Source organism: Pongo abelii, chromosome 5, assembly GCF_028885655.2.
Source record: "Pongo abelii isolate AG06213 chromosome 5, NHGRI_mPonAbe1-v2.0_pri, whole genome shotgun sequence".
NCBI lineage: Eukaryota > Metazoa > Chordata > Mammalia > Primates > Hominidae > Pongo > Pongo abelii.
In genome coordinates, this window is record NC_071990.2 from 112,125,907 (window position 1) to 112,144,279 (window position 18,373).

Sequence of the window (18,373 nt, forward strand, 5' to 3'; positions counted from 1 at the left end):
CAGTTATTAATATTGTAATTTCTTTCTTTTGGTCTGTTTTTTTCATTTGTATTGAATGTCCTTGCATAGTTGTAACTGTAGCATATATATTTTATTTTGAAATACAGATTTACAGAAAAGTGCAAGAATAATGCAGAATTCCCATATACCCTTCACCTGGCTTCCCCTGATGTTACATCTTGCATAACCATAATGCAATGATCAAAACTAATAAATTAACACCGATTCACTCATATTAATCAAATGACAGACATATTTGATTAGCACCAGTTTTTCTTTTTTCCTTCTTTTGAGATGGAGTCCTGTTGTCGCCCAGCTGGAGTGCAGTGGCATGATCTCTGCTCACTACAACCTCCAACTCTGGGTTCAAGCAATTCTTCTGCCTTGGCCTCCTATGTAGCTAGGATTATAGGCACGTGCCACCACACCTGGCTAATTTCTGTGTGTGTGTGTGTTTTTTTTTTTTTTTTTTTTGAGACGGAGTCTAGCTCTGTTGCCAGGCTGGAGTGCAGTGGCATGATCTCGCCTCACTGCAACCTCTGACTCCCTGGTTCAAGTGATTCTCCTGCCTCAGCCTCCCGAGTTGGGATTACAGGCATGCACCTCCATGCCCAGCTCATTTTTGTATTTTTAATAGAGACAGGGTTTCACCATGTTGGCCAGGCTGGTCTCAAACTTCTGACTTTAGGTGATCTGCGCGCCTCGGCCTCCCGAAGTGCTGGGATTACAGGCATGAGCCACCGCGTCTGGCCCAGTTTTTTTTTCTTTCTTTTCTTTTTTTTTTTTAAGACAGAGTTTCACTCTCGTTGCCCAGGCTGGATTGCAGTGGCGTGATCTAAGGTCACCTCAACCCCCGCCTCCTGGGTTCAAGCAATTCTCTTGCCTCAACCTCCCTAGTAACTGGGATTACGGGCATGCACCACCACGCCCGGCTAATTTTGTATTTTTAGTGGAGACGGGATTTCTCCATGTTGGTCAGGCTGGTCTTGAACTCCCGACCTCAGGTGATCCGCCCACCTCGGCCTCCCAAAGTGCTGGGATTACAGGCATGAGCCACTGCGCCCGGCCCTAGTTTTCCTTTTAATACTCTTTTTCTCTTCCAGGATCCCATGTTGCATTTAGTTTTCATGCCTCCTTAGTCTTCTCCAATTTGTGACAGTTCCTTAGTCTTTCCTTGTCTTTGATGACCTTGACATTTTTGGCAAGTACTTGTCAGTTATTTTGTAAATTATCCCTCAGTTTGGGTTTAAATTTTCTCATGAATTGATTGAGGTTATGCATGTTTGTCAAGAACCCTACAAAAATGTTGTGCTTTCCTCATATATTCTTCTGGATTATAATCCAGTGTTCTTAATTTTGTTGCTTAAATTGTTCTGTTTGGCAATTGGAAACCCCCCCTTTTTGTTTGTTTGTTTGTTTGTTTTTTAGTATGAGACGGAGTCTCACTCTTTCACCCAGGTTGGAGCGCAGTGGTGCGACCTCAGCTCACCACAACCTCTGTCTGGCTCCTGGGTTCAAGCGATTCTTCTACCTCAGCTTCCTGAGTAGCTGGGATTACAGTTGCCGGTTAATTTTTGTATTCTTAGTAGAGACAGGGTTTCACTATGTTGGCGAGGCTGGTCTCAAACTCCTGACCTCAGGTGATCCACCAGCTTCAGCCTCCCAAAGTGCTGGGATTACAGACGTGAGCCACTGCTCCCAGCTGGGAACTCTTTTACGTTGGTTCCTATGGCCTTTCAACATGCCTCCTGTTTTTGAGCACTTCCTTACTTTCTAACATCACAAAATTCTCTGGGTTCATCTTGTCTTTTTCCTTACCACAGCCCTGGAATAAGCTACAGTCATCCCTCAGTATCTGTGGGCGATGGGTTCCAGAAACCTCCCCTTATTAAAATCTGGGTATGCTCGTCTCTTACATAAAATGGCCTAGTATTTGCATATAACACACACACATCCTCCTATATACTTTTTTTTTAAAATGCTTCCCATAAAAGTAAGTTGCATATACTTTAAAACATCTCTCGATTACTTATAATATCTAATAAAATGTAAATGCTATGTAAAATAGTTATAATGCTGTATTTTCTGGTTTATCCTGCTTTTTATTTTTCTTTTTTCTTTTTATTTCTTAACTTTTTTTTTTAGAGACGGGGTCTCACTGTCACCCAGGCTGGAGTGCAGTGGCATGATCATATTTCACTGTTGTGAGCCACTGTGCTCGGCGCCCCTCCCTTTTCTTTTTTTTAACACACTTTCTTTGTCTATTGAATACTGTCAATCTGTGGTTGGTCAAATCAATCCATGAATGCAGAAGGATGCAGAATCCATATATACAGAGGACTATTTATTTTCCACGAGCCTATAAACTCCATGAAAGCAAGCATCTTGTTTGATGTAGTAGTATAGTATCACTAACTCCTAGAATGGTAGCCTGGCATGTAACAGGCACTGAATAAATATTTGAATGAATGAATATCCTTTCAATTTTTTTATCATCTGAATATAAAATTACCTTAATGTATTAATTGTATATACTTATTTAGATGATTAAAATTGTGGTCACTTTTTTGATATTCTTAGGAAAAATATTACAAGACCTTTTGAGGATCAGACTTCACTGGTAAGTACAATAATCTTTATGATTTAAGAAAGCATGTAAGTAGTAATTATTCTTACTAATTCATTTGTACTCCAAATTTGTGATTTTTTAAACATTAGAAGTCATCCTGTGTGAGGGAATTTTGATGTAAAATGGAGAGGAAATTCTTTAAAAAATATCTATGGATCTTTCATTTCATTATGGCTGGGAAATGTGTTATTCATTGCCTGCAAATATATTGATAAAATTTTTAAAACTTGGCCGGGCGCGGTGGCTCATGCCTGTAATCCCAGCACTTTGGGAGGCCAAGGTGGGTGGATCACCTGAGATTGGGAGTTCAAGAACAGCCTGACCAACATGGAGAAACCCCGTCTCTACTAAAAATACAAAAAAAATTAGCTGGGCATGGTGGCACATGCCTGTAATCCCAGCTACTAAGGCAGCTGAGGCAGGATAATCACTTGAACCCGGGAGGCAGAGGTTTCAATGAGCCGAGATCGTGCCATTGCACTCCAGCCTGGGCAACAAGAGTGAAACTCTGGCTCAAAAAAAAAATATTTAAAACTTGAGTTGCATTTAAAGGACATAATGAATTTTCAAAAGGCAGTTTGTTATAGATCTATTTTTATAAAGCAAGTTTGAGTTTTAAAAATACAACTCTTCCTTCAGATGTTTTTACTTTTTTTTTTTTTTGAAGATTGGGTCTTGCTATGTTGCCCAGGCTGGTCTCAAACTCCTGAGCTCAAGCAATCCTCCTGACTCAGTCTGCCAAGTAGTGGGACTACAGGTGTACACCATCACACCCAGCTTGGATACTTTTAAAACAGGGAACACTACCTGAATTATTGCTAACAGATGTCAGTTGCTTTCCTAGAGTTAATCAGATTCTTATTTGAGTGTATAGTCAACCAAAACTAAATGAAAAAACTGGTAAGTGAAATCAAAGATTGTTTATAGTAAATGGAGAATGATGAATGGACTTTCAGTATGTGATGATATTGGTTTCTTCCTTAAGAAAATCATCAGGGGCCAGACACAGTAGCTCACACCTGTAATCCCAGCACTTTGGGAGGCCAAGGCAGGAGGATCGCTTGAGCCTAGGAGTTTGAGACCAGCTTGGAAAATGTAGCGAGACCCTGTCTCTATTTAAATAAAAATTAAAAAAACAATATGATTATGTTTTCTTGATAGGAACCCATTGTTTATTTTGAAAAAGGGTCTGGCTCTGTTGCCTAGGCTGGAGTGCATTGGAATGATCTCTGCTCACTGCAGTCTCCACCTCCCAGACTCAAGCCATTCTCCCATGTCAGAAGCAGGGACTACAGGTGCACGACACGATGCCTGGCTAATTTTTGTAGCGATAGGGCTTTGCCATGTTGCCCAATCTGGTTTTAAACTCCTGAGCTCAAATGATCTGCCCGCCTTGGCCTCCTAAAGTGCTGGGATTATGGGTATGAGCCATCACACCCAACTAGAAACCCATTATTTTTTGTTGTTTTTTTTCTTAAGCTCACTTGACCTTTTTAATGTTTTTTCTTTTAGTTAGTGAATTTAAAAGAAAGAAATTAATCTCAATGATTAATTAGATTAAAATCAAATAATCTTATTGTAACTAACTGCAGTGAAGATTATATTAAGATAGTATTGGTAAAATGCATTTTACTCAGTTTTTTTTTACTTTTATTTGTCTCATGTTTTTTACAGTCATTTGTTGAAGAGCTCATGAAAGTAAAAATATAAGATTTATCTCAGAATTCTCTCTTTCATATAGCACTTAATCAAGGCCTGGTTTTGTTTTTGTGACACCATAATGCTTTTAGTTGCATGACCACTTTGTGGCAGTGTTACGTAGTGAAAGCTGTAGCACTTGAGCTTTTTTAGTCTAGTGTTGATATAACAGCTTTTCTTACACTTGAGGTTGTGACATTCCCTCTCTTTGATCTCCCACCTCCAGATATAGGATATATTTATTAGCTCTCTGAATCCCAGACCTACAGAGCTCAAAATGGCTATGGAAGGAGTGGTTGTGTTGGAAATAGTGATCAATTTTCTCCTCCTGACCCTTTCCACACATTTTTTTCACTACAATCTTGGAGAAATGAGTTTTGCTGCTTTAGAACAGGGGTTGGCAAAAATATACTGCTTGCAGACCAAATCCCTTTTTGTGTGAGGCTCATGAGCTAAGAATGGTTTTTACATTTTTAAAGAGTTGGTTAGGCTGGGCGTGGTGGCTCACGCCTATAATCCCAGCGCTTTGGGAGGCCAAGGCGTGTGGATCACCTAAGGTCAGGAGTTCGAGACCAGCCTGACCAACATGGGTAAACCCCGTCTCTATTAAAAATACAAAATTAGCCAGGCGTGATGGCACATGCCTGTAATCCCAGCTACTCGGGAGGCGAGGCAGGAGAATCGCTTGAACCCGGGAGGCGGAGGTTGCGGTGAGCCGAGATTGCAGCATTGCACTGCAGCCTGGGCAACAAGAGTGAAACTCCGTCTCAATTTAAAAAAAAAGAGTTGGTTAGGCTGGGCACCGTGGTTCATACCCCTAATCCCATTGTTTGGTAGGATGAAGCGGGAGGATTGCGTGAGGCCGGGATTTCTAGACCAGCCTAGGCAACGTACTGAGATCCCATCTCTTAAACACATTTAAACACTGGCAGGAAACGGTGGTAGGAGCCCAAATACTAACTGTCTGGGAGACCGAGGGTGGAGGATCAGCTGAGTGCAGCACTTTGAGGTTATAGTGAGCCATGATTGCACCACAGCACTTTTAGCCTGGGCAACAGAGTGAGACCCTGTCTCACAGAAAAAAGAGTGGGCTAAAAACAAAACAAAAGGATGAGCCTAAAATATTTATTATATGGCTTTTTGCAGGTAATTTGACTACCCTGTTCTAGAATTTTAAGAAATAAAAAGCAGACTTTGTGGAGAATGGGATGAGTATATATATATATATATATATATATATATATATATACACACACACACACACACACACACACACACACAGGAGTAGGTATGTATATAAAACACTCAAGTATATATGAAGGGTGTTTTATGGAAAGCTTTGGGATGTTAGTCATACCGTGAGAATGTTTTTAAAATTTTAAGAAAGTAATTCCATTGATTTAGACATACAAAATAAATATATATATTTTAATTGAGACAGGGTCTCACTCTGTCACCCAGGCTTGAGTGCTATGGCGCCATCTCGGCTCACTGCAACCTCCATCTCCCGGGTTCAAGTGATCCTCCCACCTCAGTCTCCTGAGTAGCTGGGACCACAGGTGCATACCACCATACCCGGATTTTTTTTATATTTTTACTAGAGACAGGATTTTGCGACGTTGCCTGGGCTGGTCTCCAACTTCTAAGCTCATGCGATCCACCCACCTCAGCCTCTCAAAGTGCTGGGGTGACAGGCAAGAGGCACCACACCTGGCCATAAAAAATATTTTTTGGACACCTACTTTGTTCGGGACATTGTACAACATTGTACAAGGTGTGTTCACGTATGACATCTCATGTGGCCTTTGCAAGTTTTTGCAGGAGGTGATATTATCCCTATTGATAAAGTTAATTCTCAGAAAAGATTATTTGTCCAGATATTTAGTGGCAGAGCCTGAATTATTGGACTTTCTGACTCTACATCCCCCACTCTGGTTGTGGACAGGCCAGGTGGGTAGTTGTTTGCCCTTTATGCTTCTGTTTAGAGACTAGAATGAATGATAACCAAACTAGGGGCTCATACCTCGGAGAGTCTTGTAAGGAGTAAAGAAAAATGGAGGGTTATGACTCTTTCATCTGTTTTTTTTTTTTTTAAATATTAATTTAAGAGGCTTTCCAATTGATTTCTGGACTAAAACATGTTGATTCTAATTTTCGTGCTAAAAGTGGTGATCTCAGTAAACTGAATCAAAGCATGTGGGATGTGGAGACTATAGGCATAATGTAAAAAGAGCTATCTAGGATTAGAACCCCACATCTAGATTTTTTTACTACTCTGAAATCTGTAATGGAAGTCTGTACTTCTGAGAACCAAATGGATAAGATCTCTCTTTCTTTTTTCCAAGATGGTGTCACTCTGTCACCCAGGCTGGAGTGCAGTGGTGCCATCATGGCTTACTGCATGTAGCCTTGATCTCCTGGGCTCCAGCGATCCTTCCTCCCACCTCAGCCTCCCAAGTAGGTGGGACTATAGATGCTCACCACCATACCCAGCTAATTTTTTGTATTTTTCGTAGAGACAGGGTTTCACTATGTTGCTCAGGCTGGTTTCAAACTCCTGATCTTAAGCCATCCACCTACCTCAGCCTTCCAAAGTGTTGGGATTACAGACATGAGCCACTGCACCCAGCCAGATACCTTTTTTTTTTTTTTTTTTTTTTAATTTAAGACAGTCTCGCTCTTATTGCCCAAACTAGAGTGCAGTGCTCTTGTCGCCCAGGCTGGTATGCAATGCTCTTGTCGCCCAGGCTGGAGTGCAATGGCGTGATCTTGACTCACTGCAACCTCCGCCTCCCAAGTTCAAGGAATTCTCCTGCCTAAGCCTCCTGAGTAGCTGGGATTACAGGCATACACTACCACGCCTGGCTAATTTTTTTTTTATTTTTAGTAGAGACAGGGTTTCACCATGTTGGCCGGGCTGGTCTCAAACTCCTGACATCAGGTGACCTCAGGTGATCCGTCTGCCTCAGCCTCCCAAAGTGCTGGGATTACAGGCATGAGCCACCTTACTGGGCCTCATGTGCGTTTTGAGTGTATGCAGTGATAGTAGTGGTATCCTGTGAGTAAAAGGGATTTGTTCAGCAAATGAAACACTTGGTGTGCTATTCCAAAATGACAGCATAAAAAAATAAATGGTTTCATTTTATTTATTAACTGAATAGTTTTCACGTATTCTTAGTCTTGAAATGTACATCTTTTCCCTAAGTACCCCAAAACAGAAAACTTGAAGTAAAAAGCTAGAAATACTTTTCCTCTGTATTTTTCTTTCTGGTTCATTACGTCTTCATTAACTTCCACTGGAAAAAAAACTGGTATAGTGTTTTGTTTTGTTTTGTTTTGTTTTGTTTTGTTTTAGACAGAGTCTTACTCTGTTCCCCAGGTTGGAGTACAGTGTTGCATTCTCAGCTCACTGCAATCTCTGCCTGCTGGGTTCAAGCGATTCTTATGCCTCCGCCACTAGGGTAGCTGGGATTACAGGCGTGTGCCTTCACACCTGGCTGTCTTTTGTATTTTTAGTAGAGGCAGGGTCTTACCTTGTTGCCCAGGCTGGTCTCAAACTCCTGATCTCAAGTAATCAACTCGTCTTGGCCTCCCAAGTGCTGGGATTACAGGTGTGAGCCACTGTGCCTGGCCTGAAGGTAAGATTTTTAAAGGTAAGATTCTTAAAGTTCTTAAACTTATGTGTTGACTAAATGGGATTTATTGGGTTTTATAGGAATTCTTTTCAAAGAAGTCAGATTGTTCTTTATTCATGTTTGGCTCCCATAATAAGAAGCGGCCAAATAATCTAGTAATAGGTAAGTATAATTTACTTTTTAATGTTTTCACTGATAGAGTCAATTTGTTAGCAGCAGCAAATTCATACGGGTCTGCAGCAACTTGGTTCTTGCCTCTTCAGAGGAAATAATTCATCCAAGGGGCATAGGCAGAGTAAGAGACTGAGGGAAGTATTTCAACAGGAGTGAAAGTTTATTAAAAAGTTTTAGAGCAGGGGCCTGGCATGGTGGTTCATGCCTGTAATCCCAGCACTTTGGGTGGCGAGGTGGGTGGATCATTTGAGGCCAGGAGTTCGAGACCAGCCTGGCCGACATGGTGAAACCCCATCTCTACTAAAAATACAAAAATTAGCCAGGTGTAGTGGCGCGTGCCTGTAGTCCAGCTACTCAGGAGGCTGAGGCATGGAGGTAGCAGTGAGCCAAGATGGCGCCACTGTACTCCAGCCCGGGTGACAGAGTGAGACCTTGTCTCAAGGAAAAAAAAGTTACAGAGCAGGAACAAAAGGAAGTAAAAGGAAGTGAAGTACCCTTGGAGCGCCAAGCAGGCAACTTGAGAGATTCAAGTGTGCTGTTTGACCTTTGACTTGGGGGCTTTATATGTGTTGGTATGCTTCAGGGGGGTTGGTGTCTCTTCTCCCTTGATTTTTCTTTTCTTCTTCTTTTTTTTTTTTCCTGAGACGGAGTCTTGGTCTGCTCCATCACCCAGACTGGAGTGCAATGGCCCAATCTCGGCTCACTACAACCTCCGCCTCCCGAGTTCAAGCAATTCTCCTGCCTCAGCCTCCCGAGTAGCTGGGACTACAGGTGCCTGCCACCACAGCCAGCTAATTTTTGTAATTTTAGTAGAGACGGGGTTTCACCATGTTGGCCAGGCTGGTCTTGAACTCCTGACCTCAAGTGATCCACCCGCCTTGGCCTCCTGAAATGCTGGGATTACAGGCGTGAGCCAGCATGCCTGTCCTCCTACCTTGATTTTTCCTTGGGATGAGCTGTCTGCCTGTGCAGTGGCCTGCCAGCACTTGGGAGGGGCCACATGCACCGTGTGTTTATTGGAGTTGTACGTATGCTCATTTGAAGCATAGAGCAAGTTCATATACCAGTTGAAGTCAGCCATTTTGCCTCCTAGTGTGCATGCTTGAGCCCACCCACCCAACTCCTGAGATCTTATTGGGAAGCAGCTGATTACTAGCTGCTGATTACTGCTGATCCAGCCACCTTGGCCTCCCAAAGGGCTGGAATTACAGGCGTGAGCCACTGTGCCCGACTTGATCTAAAAATTTTTAATTCAATGTCACAAGGTGAAAACAAAACCAAAAAACCCCACCAAACTAGTTTACAGCTTATTGATTACTCCTGATTCCTCAATACCATCAGTTAATCTGAGTCACAGAGCTTGTTACAGTAGATAGGCAGACACGCACAGGACAGGAGAGGCTGCCCACTCACCCGACCCCAACCAGGAATGTCAGGCGACCATCAGGTGACAGTCAGGCAGCTGTTTAACTGTCCCTCTAAAATAATAATTGGTTGCAGCCAGTGCCAAGGAGAGGCAGGCTCCCAAGAAATAGATTACACACCTGTAATCCTAGTTACACGGGAGGCTAAGACAGGAGAATTGTTTGAACCAGGGAGGCAGAGGTTGCAGTGAGCCGAGATCATGCTATTGCACTCCAGCCTGGGTAACAGAGCAAGACTTCATCTCAAAAAAAAAGAAAAAAAATTATGTCGGTCTGCAAGTAAAGAATGGGGCATATAAATGTGACCCTACCAATACAGTGAAGTGCCACAAGTAAGAAAGAATATGAAAAGATTCCCTGGTAATTCATGTTTCTTAGAATGCCATTGCCTTCTGTCTCTGTCGGAATCAAATTCTGGTTTAAACGGGAAGCGTGGTCTCTTCGGGCTCTCAGCATCCCTGCCTACTTAGTTGTAGATGCAACACAATTACTTTATACTTGCATTGAGTGTCTCTGAGCTCCCAAACAGCATGGATCCATTGGAATTGGAGGGAGAAATTATCCTAAGTGGTAGATATTTTTTTCATATGAAATATATATATGTACTAAATCAATATTAGAAAAAAAAATGTATCGACCCACATAAATTAACCCTTCTCTAATATCTATTGAATAAATAGATTTGAAAAAGAACCTTTGCCTCAGTGTATTGAGATTGAGCCTGGCATGCTCACTGGCTTAGGCAAGCCCTTTACCTTGTGTGGGCTGTCATTTATTCTTCTATAAAATAAAGGAGTTGGGCTAAGTAATATCTAAGATCCTTTCCATGACTAATATCATAACAATCAATAAGTAGAGTTGAAAATGTAAGAAAGTGGGATATGTTTGCAGGGGTATAGGGAGAAAAAAGAGGCAGATATTAGGACATTTTGAATACACAGCTCTTGTGGGTATATGTAAGGTGGCTCTGTGGGAAAAATAACATGCTTAAAAATACATTTTCCTTCCAGGTCGTATGTATGACTACCATGTGCTGGATATGATTGAATTAGGTATTGAGAATTTTGTTTCTCTAAAAGACATTAAGGTAAGATACTCATAGAAATGAAAAGTATTTTGTAATGCTTCTCTTGGCCAGTAGTGACATCGTGTGGTGAAGAGTACTGATAGAGTTTTGTAGATCAAGAACTTTGTGTTTTTATTTTGATAAAAATACAATTTTATTTTACCTTTCTTTTAAAAAGGAATATATTTGTAGTGAATAGCAACATATGTAGACCTTGTGGCTGTTAGACTTCAGACTGTGGTTACTAATTCTTGTCTAGGCCATAGTTTTATTTTTTATTTTTTATTTTTATTTTTTGCTTTTTTCATAGTTTGAATTTATTTTTTATTATTTTATTTTATTTTTATTTTTTGAGACAGGATCTCACTCTGTCACCCAGGCTGGAGAGCAGTGGCATGAACATGGCTTACTTCAGCCTTGACCTCCTGGGCTCAAGCAATTCTCCTACCTCAGCCCCCAAGTAGCTGGGACTACAGGCGCATGCCAGCACGCCCAGCTAATTGTTTTGTATTTTTTTTGTAGAGACAGGGTTTTGTCATGTTTCCCATGTTGCCCAAGCTGGTCTCAAATTCCTGACCGTGGTGTGAGCCAAAGCACCTGTAGGTCTATAGTTTAAATACTGTCCTCTTCCTCTGAATTATCACAGCACCTATTTTATGGAACCTTAGAAAAACCTGTAGAATTTTCAAATTGAGCCCTGTTCTAAACCCAGGAAGCTCTGGCTAATTCTATAGTATGTTGGTTACTAACCACCAAATGGCAGGTCAGTTCACCCTTGGGGAGTTGCATCTTTGTTTTAATGATATTATGAAATAGAAAGTAGTAAATAGTAGTAAAAATACTCTTAGAAAGGCAGGAAGAGTGTTCTAACTCAGCTCCTGGGTACAAATTGGGCTTCTGTTCCCTCAGAACTCTGCTTCAGGCTTAATCTATCTTATCAAATACATTATTTCACCTAGACCTCATAGCAATCTGGGTAAGGCCTAAGTAATTTTCTTTTTTGTATAGATGCGGAGATTGAAGGCCCATAGGGGTTTCATTGGTGAACTAGAATCACACATATGGTCAGTATAACCGAGATTAGGACTCTAGGGCTTTAAGAGAAGTGATATTGTTGTTGGTAATAGAAAGTTATATAACTGCTCTCAGTTTATGGGTTTTTGAGGCTCATGGTCTAGTTGGAAGTATTGTAGCAAAAATGTATAATTACTCTTTTCCCTGCCTGACTTTAAGAAGAGGACATGCTTTCCAGGTTTGGTAGAATTCCTGTACTAAGCAACTTTATCCGGTGAGTTTGGAAAAAAAGGTTCTTACCAGATCCCTATTTAGTCAGTCACCCCAGTTTCCTCAGGTACAGGTGGAACAGTGGTCTGAAATTAGATTTAGAGGCAGAACACTTGGATTTGAGGCCTGTCTTGGCTATTTAGATGACATTTGTGACCTGACAAGTCAATGGCTTCCTTGACCTTCAGTTGCAATCACATATAAAATAAGTATAACAACATCAAATGAGATAATATATGTGAAAATGCTTATCAGTAAAGATAATATTTTGTAAAGTATTTTGTAAAGTACATAAACTGTGATGCTTGATTATGGTGGAAGCCCTCATATTATTTTTCTTTCTGTTTTTTTTTCTTTGGAGACAGGGTCTTGCTCTGTCACCCAGGCTGGGGTGCAGTGGCGCGATCTCAGTTCACTGCAGCCTTGACCTCCTGGGCTCAAGCAATCCTCCCACCTCAGCCTCCCAGGTAGCTGAGACTATAGGTGTGTGCCACCTCACCTGGCTAATTTTTTTTTGTAAAGACAAGCTCTCACAGTGTTGCCCAGACTGGTCTCAAACTCCTGAGCTCAGGAGATCCTCCTCCTCAGCCTCCCAAAGTGCTGGGGTACCCAGCTGTCATATTATTATAGTGTCTCTTTGGGACCATGCACGAATCTCTGGAGATGACCAGCATAACCCCATTTCACCTTTACCACTGCTACTAGCTTATCACCAGCTTAGTGGGAGGGAGCACTGGCTGATGAGCACGTTCCAGCTCCTCTACTCTTACCATTTCACTTCCAAAGCAATGAAATACTTCAGTCATTGTGCAGCTTCTAAACTGGACCACAGTCCAGGCTCTCACGCCTGTAAGCCCATCACTTTGGGAGGCCCTGGCGGGAGGATTGCTTGAGGCCAGGAATTTGAGACAAGCCTGGGCAACGTAGTGAGACATTGTCTCATATATGTATAAAGTAAACTGGCTAGGCATGGTGGCTCACGCCTGTAATCCCAGTAGTTTGGGAGGCCAAAGCAGGCAGATCACCTGAGCTCAGGAGTTTGAGACCAGCCTGGCCAACGTGGTGAAGCCCCATCTCTACTAAAAATACAAAAATTAGCCAGGCATGGTGGTGCACGCCTGTAATCCCAGCTACCTGGGAGGCTGAAGTATGAGAATCTCTTGAACCCAGGAGGTGGAGGTTGTAGTGAGCTGAGATCATGCCACTGCACTCCAGCCTGGGCGACACAGCAAGACTTTGTCTAAAAAAATAAAAATAAAAAGTAAACTGGACCACAAAACCATTATTGTTTGTCAGGTCTCATTTCTTTTTTTGTTTTTTAGAGACAAGGTCTCACTCTGTTGCCCAGGTTGGAGTACACTGGTGGGATCACTGCTCACTGCAGCCTTGAATTCCTGGGCTCAGGCTATCCTGCCTCAGTCTCCTGAGTAGTTAGGACTGCAGGTGTGTGCCACCATGCCCAGCCAAATTTTTTTTTTTTTTTTAAGAAATGGGGTCTCACTATATTGCCCTGGCTAAACTCCTGAGTTCAAGCGATCCTCCCGCCTTGGCCTCCCCAACCACTGGAATTACAGGCATGAACCACTGCACCCAGCCTAGGTCTCATTCTTAACAAGAACCATTTAAATTGAACACTACATTTTCACTCATGGAGTGTATATATAACTATAAATTTTATTAATTGAGAATGTGCTTACATTGGCAATTCTTACATGTACTCAGACTTATTAGGCAGTCTTTTTTTTTTTGAGAGGGAGTTTTGCTCTTGTCGCCTAGGCAGGAGTACAGTGGCATGATCTCGGCTCACTACAACCTCTGCCTCCCGGGTTCAAGCAATTCTCCTGCCTCAGCCTCCCGAGTAGCCGGGATTACAGGCGCCCACCACTACGCCTGGCTAATTTTTGTATTTTTAGTAGCGATGGGGTTTCACCATGTTGGCCAGGCTAGTCTTGAACCCTGACCTCAGGTGATCCACCCGCCTCAGCCTCCCAGAGTGCTGGGATTACAGGCGTGATCCACCGTATCCAGCCCTAGTCTTTCATTTTTTACCCCATGTTTTTTTTTTTAATTTTCTAACACCAGTGTCACCAATACCCCATTATTTGGTTACAGGTTTATATTTTTAATATGTTTTGGTACACTTTCCCTTATTTTCCCTTTACTTCTCCCTTGTTTTTAAGACGTTTTGCTAGGTATTTCTTAGCTCACCTACCTACTTTTGTTGCCAACCCTCATTCCTCCGTTAATTTGTCCGTCCCCTCCACCCTCACCAGACAGAGTCTTGCTCTGTCACCCGGACTGGAGTGCAGTGGCACGATTTCATCTCACTGCAACATCCACCTACCTGTTTCAAGCAGTTCTCCTGCCTCAGCCTCCCAAGTGGTTGGGATTACAGGTGCCTGCCACCACGCCCGGCTAATGTTTTTGTATTTTTAGTAGAGACAATGAGAATATTTAACTCTTTAAACAAGCTCATTGAGAATATTTAATATTAGACTCTATCAGGAAATTGAATGAGTATTCTAGGAGCCTGTTTCCTCAAGATGGCCATACGTCAAAGGATGATTATATTCAATGAAGTGAGACTAGCCTGGACAACACAGTGAGACCCCGTCTCTACAAAATTTTTTTTAAAATTAGCCTTGCTTGGTGGCATGTGCCTGTAGTCCCATCTACTTGAGAGGCTGAGGTGAGAGGATTGCTTGAGCCCAGGAGTTTAAGGTTGCTGTGAGCTATGATTGCTCCACTGCAATCTAGCCTGGGTAACAGAGTGAGGCCTCATGTCTCCCCCACTGACGGAGTTTTGTTCTTGTTGCCCAGGCTGGAGTGCAATGGCGTGATCTCGGCTCACTGCAACCTCTGCCTCCCGGGTTCAGGAGATTCTCCTGCCTCAGCCTCCTGAGTAGCTGGGATTACAGGTGTGCGCCACCACACCCAGCTAATTTTTGTATTTTTAGTAGAGACGGAGTTTCACCATGTTAGTCAGGCTGGTCTCGAACTCCTGACCTCAGGTGATCCACCCACCTTGGCCTCCCAAAGTGCTGGGATTATAGATGTGAGCCACCATGCCCAGCCAGCTCATCTATTGTAGACTCCTACCTAGTTCAGGGTCTTCATCATGTGCATGTGACTAGCATTTTTTTTTTTTTTTTTTTTTTTGAGATGGAGTCTCACACTGTCGCCCAGGCTGGAGTGCAGTGGCGTGATCTCGGCTCACTGCAACCTCCACCTCCTGGGTTCACGCGATTCTCTTGCCTTAGTCTCCCAAGTAGCTGGGATTACAGGCACACACCACCATACCCGGCTAATTTTTTGTATTTTTAGTAGAGACGGAGTTTCACTATGTTGGCCAGGCTGGTCTCAAACTCCTGACCTTGTGATCCACCCACCTCGGCCTCCCAGAGTGCTAGGATTAGAAGCGTGAGCCACTGTGCCCAGCCATGACTAGTATTTTTAAAAAATGGAATAGAGTAAAAAATATCAGTGCTGTATGTATTAAGTATTGGGTTTTTTTTTTTTTGGAGACAGGGTCTTATTTTGTCACCCAGACTGGAGTGTAGTGGTGCTATCTCGGCTTACTGCAACCTCCACCCCAAGGTTCAAGCAATTCTACTGCAACCTCTACCCCAAAGTTCAAGCAGTTCTCTTGCCTCAGCCTCCTAAGTAGCTGGTTGAGCCACCACGCCCAGCTAATTTTTGTAGTTTTAGTAGAGACAGCGTTTCACCATGTTGGCCAGGTTGGTCTTGAACTCCTCACCTCAAGTGATCTACCCACCTCAGCCTCCCAAAGTGCTGGGATTACAGGTGTGAGCCACCACACCTGGCCAAATATTGTTTCATATAACTTTTATTTGTCTTTGTATGATGTGTATACTGGGTGACAACTTCAAATTTTTTTTTTTTTTTTTATTACTATGCGTTGTGGTCAGGACGGTTTGAAAACCAAAAGTTGTTGTTGATGATGCTGTGCTTTTTGTTCCCTTCTGTATACCTAAATAGACCCTATAGACCTAGGGTCTGATTGGTGTGGCTGAAGCATGAAAGACTTGTTAGATCTGGAACGTCCTTTCAGCTTCTCTATCAGACAGACAGATGTTAGGCACATCTCCATCTCCTAAGTATAGACCGTTAAGGTTCCGGGTTTGGAAGTAGTGAATGTCAACAAGAGTGGTCATGGTGAGCAGCAAAGCAACAGGTGACCTCTGGTCCTAGGGCAGAGGGTGTTTGGTTTTTGTACTGTTTTTTTTGTTTTCTTTTGTTGCTGGATTTTGGATAGTCCTTGATTTTTGGTCAGAACAGATAATTTATAGGAAGCTCAGACCAACAGTCATTCACCTTCCTCCATAAATTACTCATCCAGTTACAGAATTTTTACTATTTCATTTTTTCCTCTTTGGTGGCTTCTAAATCCTCTTTTTAATCACATCACATTCTATTTGGTATGGAAAATCTACAACTGGTGAAAATACTTTTTATAGTAAGAGTTTCAACACTGCTGATGAGAATTGGCCTATACTTTCTATAGCTTATGTAAAATTATATTGCTTCTCATGTGAATGTCCAGTTGGTAGTTTAATTTAGCCTTCATTTTATTTTTATTTATTTATTTTTTTTAGGGTCTTACTCTGTATCCCAGGCTGGAGTGTAGTGGCATGAGCACGGCTCATGGCAGCCTGGACTTCCCCGGGCTCAAGTGATCCTTCCACTTCAGCCTCCCAGGTAGCTGGGACCACAGATGTGCACCACCACACCTGGCTAATTGTTTTGTATTTGGTTTGTTTGTTGTTGTTTTCTTGAGACAGAGTCTCTGTCGCCCAGGCTGGAGTGCTGTGGCGCTATCTCAGCTCACTGCAACCTCCACCTCCCGGGTTCAAGCGATTTTCCTGTCTCAGCCCCGACTAGCTGGGACTACAGGCACACGCCACTCACTGCACCTGGCTAATTTTTGTGTTTTTTAGTAGAGACAGAGTTTCACCATGTTGGCCAGGCTGGTCTCAAACTGCTGACCTCAAGTGATGCGCCTGCCTCAGCCTCCCAAAGTGCTGGGATTACAAGAGTGAGTCACCGTGCCCATCCTGTTTTGTATTTTTTTGTAGAGACCGTGTCTCCCAGACTGGTCTCAAACTCTTGGGCTCAAGCGATCTGCCCATCTTGGCCTCCTAAAGTACTGGGATTACAAATGTAAGCCACCACACCTAGCCTATAGCTTTCATTTTTTTTTTTTATTGAGATGGCGTCTCGCTCTCACCCAAGCTAGAGTGCAGTGGTGCAGTCTCGGCTCACTACAACGTCTGTCTCTTGGGTTCAAGCGATTCTCCTGCCTTAGCCTCTGGAGTAGCTGGGACTACAGGCGTGTACCACCACGCCCAGCTAATTTTTTCTATTTTTAGTAGAGACAGGGTTTCACCATGTTGGCCAGGCTGGTCTCGAACTCCTGACCTCAAGTGATCAGCCCGTCTCTGCCTCTGAAAGTGCTGGGATTATAGGTGTGAACCACTGTGCCCAGCCCATAGCCTTCATTTTAAAATACTTTTTATAGGGTATAGTGGGAAAGGCACAGTGGTACAAATAAATTATAATTAAACTTATTTATTCATGAAACAACATCTCACTCTGTCACCCAGGCTGGAGTATGGTGGCACGATCATGGCTCACTGCAGCCTCCACCTTCTGGGCTCAAGCGATCCTCCTACCTCACGTTCCGAGTGGCTGGGACCACAGGGCACTCACCAGCATGCCCAGCTAATTTTTAAAAGTTTTTTTTGGCCAGGTGCGGTGGATCATGCCTGTAATCCCACCACTTTGGGGGGCCAAGGCGGGCAGATCACCTGAGGTCGGGAGTTCGAGACCAGCCTGACCAACATGGAGAAACCCCGTCTCTACTAAAAATACAAAATTAGCCAGGCGTGGTGGCACATGCCTGTAGTCCCAGCTACTTGAGAGGCGGAGGTTGCGGTGAGCTGAGGTAGCGCCATTGCACTCCAGCCTGGGCAGCAAGAGTGAAAGTCCGTCTCAAAAAAAAAAGGTTTTTGTAGAGATGAGGTCTCACTGTGTTGCCCAGGCTGGTCTTGAACTCACTCCTGGCCTCAAGCTGTCTTCCTGCTTTGGCCTCCCAAAGTGCTGGGATTATAGACATGAGCCGTCACACCTGGCCTTAAATTTATTTTGATTCAGGGATGCTGGCCATCAGAATTCTATTTTGGTTGCTTGGTTGGTTGTGTTGTTATGTTTTGTTTTGTTTTGTTTTGTTTTCCTTTTGCAAGAGTAACTTTTAATTTTATTCTTTGCATAGATTAATGTTAAAAAAGCCCTTTACATCATTCTTTTGCCATCTTTTATTTGGTAATGTAAATGAATGGGACAAAGAATTTTTTTTTTAGTATAGAAGTCTAGAAGCTTAAAAATGTCATCTTAGCCAGGCCTGCACCTGTAGTCCCAGCTACTTGCAGGATGCCTTGAGCCC

General features: G+C 42.8%; 1 protein-coding gene across 1 annotated transcript in view; it reads left to right on the plus strand.

The window, feature by feature from the left end:
- RPF2 (ribosome production factor 2 homolog) overlaps nucleotides 1–18,373 on the plus strand; it is a 45,095-nt gene that overhangs the window by 7,468 nt on the left and 19,254 nt on the right. The window contains exons 4-6 of the mRNA XM_002817247.5: nucleotides 2,581–2,620; nucleotides 8,043–8,124; nucleotides 10,571–10,647. Of these exons, the coding sequence (XP_002817293.1) occupies nucleotides 2,581–2,620; nucleotides 8,043–8,124; nucleotides 10,571–10,647 (199 nt within the window). The remainder of the gene's footprint in view (nucleotides 1–2,580; nucleotides 2,621–8,042; nucleotides 8,125–10,570; nucleotides 10,648–18,373) is intronic.